The 9,315-nt window shown below is 40.3% G+C and overlaps 1 protein-coding gene across 2 annotated transcripts in view; it reads right to left on the bottom strand.

The window, feature by feature from the left end:
- setd3 (SET domain containing 3, actin histidine methyltransferase) overlaps nt 1-9,044 on the bottom strand; it is a 40,778-nt gene extending 31,734 nt beyond the window's left edge. The window contains exons 1-4 of one of the 2 annotated variants that reach the window (XM_084742249.1): nt 8,881-9,044; nt 4,273-4,391; nt 1,373-1,465; nt 1,053-1,201 (exon numbers count right to left, since the gene is read on the bottom strand). In XM_084742249.1, the coding sequence (XP_084598375.1) occupies nt 1,053-1,201; nt 1,373-1,465; nt 4,273-4,391; nt 8,881-9,044 (525 nt within the window). Of the gene's footprint in view, nt 1-1,052; nt 1,202-1,372; nt 1,466-4,272; nt 4,397-8,880 lie in introns of both variants that reach the window. The other variant, XM_084742248.1, reaches the window with a different exon arrangement.
- Between the last annotated feature and the right edge of the window lie 271 nt (nt 9,045-9,315).

Here is a 9,315-nt window from a genome sequence, read left to right on the forward strand (position 1 = left end):
AATTTATGGCCTCTTGTAAAAGTTTATGTGTGGCAGGTTAGCTGTGTTATAGCTGGGCAAACTGTTAGCGGCTCAGAGAGGCTGAGAGGCTCTCTGGTGCACGTGTCTGTGGCCATCTCTGATTCAAGGCAGTTAACATCCTTTTTTTAAATATAAATCTCATGATGTAGATAGTCCCAAACAGTCAACTCTATGTCAGCACTGGCCTTGCAAAGTTTAGGATGATTTAAATCAGTAGATGGTGTTTTGAGTCAAGAAATGTTAATATTAAAACCAGCACTGATGTCTTTCATCACACCAAAGTCATATAGTTTACAGCTCAAAAAACTCGTAACATTTTATGATTGATTTTGCATTGTGCAGTGATTAAGTGTTTGTCCTCTGCATTTAAAACTGCACCCTGTGTTTGGATTGTGTCGGGCAGCACTCGTGCAATACCTGGGGCACCAGCATGCCGCCTTGGTCAGTGGCAGTGACAGAAGTATTAAGCTCACATACATGTTTCTGATGGCAGGGGAAACTGCATATGCAAAATACATACAGAAAGGCCCTGACCCTGGACTATCCAGAGTTGAAGAAGAAATTAAATGTCCTGTCCTGGAAATCACTGAGGGTCCCAGCAGAATGCTCTTAGCACTCTTAGAGGGTCAACTAAGAAATTCTATATTACACACCAGCCTGCCCTTTCATATTGTGATTAACTATTTAGTTAAGAAATGCACTTTCTCATCAGTCTACATCCAGCTGTACGTTTACTGAAGCTTCATGTACTTGAACTCTCTATGATGCTGAACATGTCTAATCATGTATGCAAGCTGCATACATGGTAATTAACTGTATACTGTATACATATTTGTGTTGCTGTTTCAGCTACAAGTAAGATTTGAACATCCCAATAAAAAAAAAAAAAACATGAGAGAAGCAAGGCCCCAACCCTGACCCAGCCAGGACCCAAAGCCTGGTTCTTCTTGGTTTGCTAACCACTGAGCCACCGTGCTGCCTTGAGTCTATAAATTACGTAACAAGAGTGAGCACCTGTGGGTTGAGCTCACCTTGATGTCTCTGGTGGCCCGCAGGCCGTAGCCCTCCGATCCAAAGTTGGTCACTGTGAAGCCGTCACAGGACGCCCCGTTTTCCTGAGCCCAGGTCATCAGGTCTGGGAAGTAATCCTCTCTGCTTCCCTCAAACACTATCGACATACCTGTACACACACACACACACACATACAAAATAAAAACTGTAATAATGTCTGTGTCTTAAATTGATCATACTTTAATTGCATGAAAGTTAATACTTCTCATCACTTCATAATTCTTAAATCTTTAAATTTTTAATTCTTCTAAAAAATATTATGTCTATCCAAATTATTTACCCTTCTGTTTCTTGCGGATCTTCTCCACCAAACCTCTGATCTGGATGTACTCCTCCCACTCTTTACCAGCAGAGGGTGCTGCACTGCTGCATTCTGGGGAAACACATGTTGACCATAAACACCTCAACTCTATCACTGTGTAGATGAACCATACAGCCAAACACACCTTAACCACCAAAATTCAGCAAAACATAATGGTAAGTGGCTGCTTTTATGCTTTACCATTTTGCTTCACATCCAGGTGCTGCCCCGACCACCAGGAGCTATTTTGAGTTCAGTTTCTATCTTAAGGACTAGTGTAGTGACAACACTGACATTTCTAATTCTGACACAATGCGGTCTAACTTCTGTGATTTATACATCAATTCAGTGTCAGAGAGAAGAGAGAGCGAGGAAGTGCAGCTCATACTGAAGTATTAGCAAATTACAGATGTGGTTTGACTCAAACACTATCATTAAATTTGACAAAACCAAAATCATGTTGCTTGGAAAGTGAAAAATAAATACATTTCTTATGATAGATAATTTTATTATTGAAAGAATGTATGAAAATAAATTTTGTTGGTGTGATAATAGGCCACAGAATCTGATGGACACCACATATAACATGTACAAACAAAGCTGGTGAGGAGTGTTCTGAGCAAAGCCAGACACTTTTACTTGGCTGGGAATGAATAACTCCTCAAATGCGCTCTTATGGGAGCTGCAACAGCGGACAGGCCAGGTTGAGGAAAACATACCCAGGCTCAACACCCTTAACAGTTTCTGTTAGTTAAGGGGTCAGCAACATGCAGCTCTGGAACTGCAAGTGGCCCCTCTACAGAGGTTCCCTGTGGCTTCTAAAAAATATTAAATGAAAATGAAGAGTAGCTCTTATTTTAACATTTTCATCATCATCAGTCATCATTATTCTGGGCCTTAAGTGATTCTGACATTCTCCAACTGTAAAATGTGTAGACAATACACCAAATTAAAAAAAAAAAGTTTTAATATTCCTTACATTAAAATGTGCGTCATAGCCTACATCTGCGGTTCAGCGTCTTTTCCACTAAACTTAGCCAATGACTACTCTTGAGTCTCTCTAGCCCAGCTATGGATGCCAAATTTAAAAAAAATAAAGGTTTCCAAGGAAAATAGAGAATATTTGTGGCTCAAGACAAGTTCTTTTTTTTGGACAAAAATGGCTGTTTTGAGAGTAAAGATAGCTAACCCCTGTGTTAGTTCATTGGGATGGATGACAAAAAAAACGCTGCTTCATCCCTTTGAGCCAGATTTCACTTCCCTGAACATCAGATGTCACAATAGTCTTAAATCATGATCTCTTGTTACTTGTCCACAGAAATCTCAACATGCAGTCATTTTCTTCTGCCGTTTGTTGGTTCTCATACAGTCAGCTGTTACAGACTGTGTGTTTTTGTGGTGACTTGAATAGTTGCATTGCAGATTTGAGAGATTATGTTGATATACAAGACATTTATCAGAGAAATGTTCTCTATATCTTGGCAAGTTGGCCATCCAGTGCTAAATAGCACCATAACACTGTAAGCTGATTTGCCTATAACCCCTTTAATGCAGTTCATAAAGCACATATGGTATTGATGACAGACAACAGTACTAATATGTGCAGTAAAGAAAGCTTATAAAAAACATAGTCATTCAGTTAACTTTGTAAAAACAAATTTTCCCAGAACAACTGACAAATTGGTCTTTCCATTACTTTCCATATATATGCTAAATCTTCTGGGTCTCAACATATTAATACAAAAGACCATTCACTAAGCCCCTTCGTTACAGTTGCTAAGCCTGCCAAACTTTCAATTCCCACACTTCATTTATGCAGTTTATGGTGATAACCATGACAGACTTAACATTGAAATTGGGATAGTTGTTGAAACACAAGGTCTGTGACTCCTAAGAGACGTAAACAAAAGCAGCTTTTCATTTCTAGCTGACAATGGTGAATTTTGTCACCTAAAATAATGACTCACAAGCAGATTTTGTAAGTGTAGCTGGCTGATGTGAGCTAATACTAACTTGACTTGAGTCAGCTGAGAAGTCTCCAACTGATGTTTTAATGTTTCCATCTGACACATTTTGAAATAAGAACCATGTGAAAGTGTTTATGTAAAGTTACCTGACAGCTGTGTAGATTATATAATATTCATGCTAAAAAACTGAGGCTAAAGCTAGCTTACATCTCAGCACAACACTGGTTGGATGGTGAAATACAGCAGGTATATCTACATAAAAGATGACAGAAATACAGTCATTAACGTGGGAAAAGGAAACACAAGGACTCGATTAGTGCAGTGGATCCTGAGACAGGTCATGCAGCCAGGCCGTGAATGTAGAAAAGAGCCAGGATAAAAGCTAAGCTAACCTGGCTTAGACCTGAGACAGCGAGTCAGAAAGAGATGCATCGTCATCGACCCACTTTGATTCTGCATCAGTCTACATTCTCCTCCACAAACCCCAACAGAACAAATGCAGATGCAATGGGATCTGACAAGTTTGTCAGGCAGTAAAGTTACTGCAGCTAGTATGCTAGCATGAGTTAGCCTGTCATGCTAATGTTCACAGCTTATGTGAGAGCAGATGAAGACAGAATTTAATCCATTCACCACACGTGCTACTGTGTTTCATGGTTTTGAGAGACTATAAAAAAGATGCCACCATCCAGACTCATGCATCGCAGAGCATGGAGAGAGATGGAAAGCTTGACAGCCGTTTCATTGCTATCCTAGGATGGACAGTTGCTGTTTGGAGGCGGGGGCTTAGTGAAGGGTCAAGTATTGCATATCCCTTCATTTATGTGAGTTAGCATCCAGACAGCTATCTCACTACTCTGTTGTTGTTTGGCTCCAGGGTGGACTGGGTGTAGAAGTTGGAGGTAAACGTACTCTGCAGCAGTTCAGAGATGAGGTTCATCATCTCCTTAGGGGAAACCACAGCGCTGGCTCCTGAGCCCGACTTTTGAGTCTTCACTCGACTCTTCTTTCCCATGGTGGTGGATGGACAACTGGGCTGAGAAGACACACCATTTAAATATTAGCATTTCATATGAGGACTTACTGCACGCATATTGTATGAGGCTCTCTGAAATTCAACAAGTCACATTCAAAGGTAGATTTGACACTGTGTATTTCTCAATTTTTCTTAACAGAATTAAGATTGTGACAGCATTAATTTTTCACCATTTCCTGACAATTTATAGACCAAACAACTGAATGATTATTCAATAAAATAATTAACAGATTAATCTGCAATGACAATAAACCTTATGTCAACCTGACAAGAGTGAAGGAGTGGGCCAAAGACCTAAGAGAAACAACAAAGCAACTGTGTTGCGGAAAATGGGGATAAAAGCTGAGAAGAACTAAACATGTGCATGTGCACATGTACACTGTTCAAGCAGAATAAAGTAAGCAAGTAAATCCAGCATCTTTTGAACAGAATAAATTGACACTTCAATTATTGATTGGCACTCAATGCAGAGGACGTGTGCTGCTGTTAATGGCATTACAGATAAGGTGCGCCTCGAAAACGCTGACATTTATTGTCCGTTTATTGCTGTTAGTATGGACATTTCTCCAGTCAAATAATAACTGCATTCAATCCTTTATCTGCACAAATCTAGAAAGACATGACAACTTGTATAATTTTGCTCACAGTCAATCACAGCAAGCATTGTTGAATCGAATGCAACATGTGATCAGCCCACTGCTGCAGCAACTTCAACTCAGCACGAGCAGGCAGTTCACAGCTACCAAAAGATTTGAAAGAGTATACTGTTGCTTCTGACAAAAAATAAATGTGTTAAATGTAGAAGGTTCATTTCAAGAATTAGTTTATATTATGGGTATCACTGCATTTACTCAATAATGTTTTAGTATGTTTTTGGAGGGTTTCTTAAATTCAACTTAAGATTTAAGTTTATCTAAGTAAGAACATAGTACAAGTACATTATCTCAACAAAAAATTAGAAGTTGGTAAAACTTTCAAAACTTAAGAATCTGAGTTGGGCTCAGAACTCAAAAATCTATATGTTGCCTTGAAATTTTGATTTCTACAATGTTTTTCATTTGTACTGTGTACATCTACAACAATGAGACATAATAAATAACCGTTACTCATGTAGTAACCCTAAGCTGCAGGTTGCAGAACCCCAGCGCAAATGGACTTTGTGATGGGCAAACACATCGTTTGGTTGACTGAAAACTGTGCAGTGTGCACTGATAAAATCAAAGAGACTCAAATTCTACCAATGTACAGGTTATATGATAAAAGTTTTCCTATATTTTGAAACAGCCAAATGGTGAGAGAATTTACCTGATGTTTACTTACTAAAGCATGCATTCCAGGTCTATCTGGCTCCTGCAAGTGTTCTCAGGCCAAAGAAACATCAGTATCGCAGTAAAAAGTTTCATTTGAGAACACACATCTCTGCACCATTCAAGTGGCAGTCTGATATTTCATTATGAAGAACAAGCTGCAGTGTTAGGCCTGTGGCTTTCACGCCAGCAAAATAACACCTTTAAATAGACCAAGTGTCAATGTCCAGTTTACATGGACCAATTCAATTTCCTACAGGCCTTAGCACGACTAATATGAATTCCTCCTCCCTGTGCAGCTGCTCAGCCCTCTTGGCTCTCACTAACTCACACATACACAGACATTCACACACGCACACACCATTTTACAAGCCAGACAGTTTACCAAAGCAAAGGAAGTGGCTCAGGCCATTTTTGGTAGTTAGGGTCTTTTACTATGTAACAGAAAAGCCCATCCACCACACAGCCCATCTGTTTTGACTCCCTCCCTCACCAACACTCATGCACAAGACAGCTGCTCAGTGACATTCAGTAGCAGTTGTCTCTGTGGTCCAAAACCAATCTCTAAAAACAATTGTTTAAACTGTCTAATTGCCGATCTACATTCTACTCCCTGCTGCTGCCAGAAATGAAATGGATGAGAGCAGAGATTTGGGGCAAAACGACGAGCTACAACAGGTTCCACAAAGCTGAGGGGAACTGCCCTCAAATAACGAATCAATCAGTTAATGAGAGCCTTACTACACCCAGTTTCCATTTATCAATCAATCACAGAAAGAGACCAAAACCAAAACCTCCCTCTCCATTCGAAAATTGAACCTGGTCAGGAAGGCCACAACTAAAATATTGGGGAGGGTTGCAATGCAGACTTTTTCTCCTGTAACACGGAACTCACTAGCAATATGTGGCACTTGCGCTAATCACTATCCCAGACTGGGGAAGAAGGACCCAGCAAGAAATCCTGGGGGCTAGGAACATTGCCGAAATGAGCAACAGATCTGCAGCCAGGCAGGCTTCTAGTGAACAGACTAGGACAGAGCACAATCTCTGAGATGAACGCAGGCTATTTTGACGGCTGGGACTACAGTACTGGTGTGATTTACAGCTGCTCTGACCAGGACTCTGACTCCAGAGACAACAAGGACATGCTGGCAGGCAGGAGAGACATGAAGTCGAAGAGGAAATGTAGTATCATCATTCATCATGGTTATATGTCTGCGAGTATTTGTTCTTGTGAAAGTTTATTCCTGGTTTTTGAATGAAACTTGTTCAATCTTATACTGTTAGCATTGTTGTTAACAGCCAGTTTTTTAAAGGCTTAAAATTATATTTTTGTATTTCTCTGTAATGCAGCACAATGTTATGGTAAATAAACTCCATTTATAGAAATGGACTGCATTTATAGGGCACTTTTTCTAGTCTTTTTAGATCACTCAAAGCATTTTACAACATATGTCACATTCACCCATTCATACACTAAAGGGACAGTTCACCCAGAAATGAAATTTCAGTCATTATCTACACACCCTCATGCCAATTGAAAGTCGAGTTTCATTTGTTAGTTCATAAAACACTGCTGGAATTTCACAGGGATACAGTGTTGAAGAATCTCCCAGACAATGGAAGTGAATGTTGACCAGTTTTCAAATGTGAAAAAACAGCTGGAAAAAAAAACATAAAATACCACCATACTGCTTGTCTGGCACAAGTCAAGTCTCCTAAAGTCCCAACATGCTGTTCACACACCATCACACCACAGACACACAGTGTGCATGCACATGTCAATGTGTCTCTTAGCTAAGGATCTACAGTGATGATTCAAGCTAAAAACATGGTGTTAATAACTTGGCATGTTGGGGCTTTAGGAGTTTTGGATTGCATTGGATGAACAGTATAGGGGCATTTTATGTTTTTATTCTGTTGTTTTTAATGTTTGACCATTCACTTTTGTTGTCTGTGAGATTCTGCAACACTCAAGCAGTTTTTTTGGACTAAAAAACCTGACCTTCAATTGACATGAGGGTGAGGAGATAATGACTGAATTTTCCTTTTTGGCTGAACTATTCCTTAATGGTACTAACCATCAGCCCTTCCTTAATTCTGGAACTCTTTTTTTGATGTTCCAAAAATATATACTTTTCACTAATTAAATTAATATCATAAACATGAAGATCGGCTGATTAGAATAATCTCAGCCCTAATATATTAATGCAAGTTCTGTAGCTTTAATCTCTTTTCATGCATGTGGGCTGATGCTCTGTTTAAAAAATAACTTGAAAAACATGTAAATAGTCTGGTGGTCAGATGCACTTTAAAAGGATTGTAGGCTGGATCAGTGATGAGAATTAAATTACACCAACTTAACCTTGGAGCCAATTCTACTGTTGTGAACCCTGAAAAAAAGTGAGACATGTACAAAGTAGAGACACCATTTCTTAAAAATGCATGGATCTCTAATGAAGTCAAGCAGACAAAACTTTTAGGTTTCTGTCCAGTCCTAACTGAACACAATTCAATTCAAGTGAGATAGCTAAACCTGCAGGACTGACCAGGGCACTAAAATAAAACATTTTGCTGCTCCCACCCTCTAGGCTGATGACACAGCGGGGTTTGTCACGAATGCCCCCCTAATGCCAATTTCAGCTCCTGTCTGGCAGGTCCTCCGTGCAGCCGCATGTCAGCAAACTGAACAGTGAAATGACTCAGTTTGGACAGTGAACACTTCCTATGTTTTTAATCACACCAAGGCAGCCACGGGGCTTCATTAAAATAGTCCACAAGTGATGTATTAGCGCTGTTTTATCCTCCAACCAACTACAAGCTGACACCCCACGAACAGTAAGCCCCTAAGGTTATTTGTAGGCCACCAGCTAGTTTACTAGCACTGAGGAATCACGCCCATCCGCGCTGCGACGTAATTGGAGTGAACAGAGCTCATTCATGTCTACTGGCTGCAGCTACCAAGCTAGCTGTTAGCTGTTAGCTGCTAAGCTGTCAAGTGATAATGGATCAGCCTGAGTTTTAGAAGGGGCTAATCTGCAGGGTTGGCTGGCTAGCTAGCCCTGCCTGCTAAAATACAACTGCCTCTACATCACTTTCACACACTCATACAGAATAACAGTGAACACCAAGTCACAACTTTACTAAACCAAACTAGAAGCATTTTCTCCGATTTACTCATACCTTTTCCAAAGTGACAGCAGCAGTTCCTCTCTTCCTGCACTGAAACCAACCTTGACTGAGTGGCGCGTGTGATTGGGGTAGTCGTGAAAAACGCCCACAAAAAAAACACTGGATTCTGGCATTCTGATTGGTTGTTGGGAAGCACGCTCGCGGAACATGACAGCGACTTGTTACCCTACTGCTTAAACAATTCCCCTCCCACCGCGCTTTGCAATTGGACGCTTACTTTTAGATGGCTTAAATAACCATAAATGGTCACGTTTGAGCTACAATGGTTGGTTGAAGGACAAGTCAATTATGAATGTGTCTCCTGCGGTGTACGGTGCTCTTTGTTTGGATGGAGTGGCTCGCTTGCAAGTGGAGTAAACGGCTGCAATCACAGCAGATTCACAATATTTAACTCTTTCTACATCCCTAGCGGTCCTCTCG

Source organism: Lutjanus erythropterus, chromosome 18 (assembly GCF_056507025.1).
Source record: "Lutjanus erythropterus isolate fLutEry1 chromosome 18, fLutEry1.hap2, whole genome shotgun sequence".
Lineage (NCBI taxonomy): Eukaryota > Metazoa > Chordata > Actinopteri > Lutjaniformes > Lutjanidae > Lutjanus > Lutjanus erythropterus.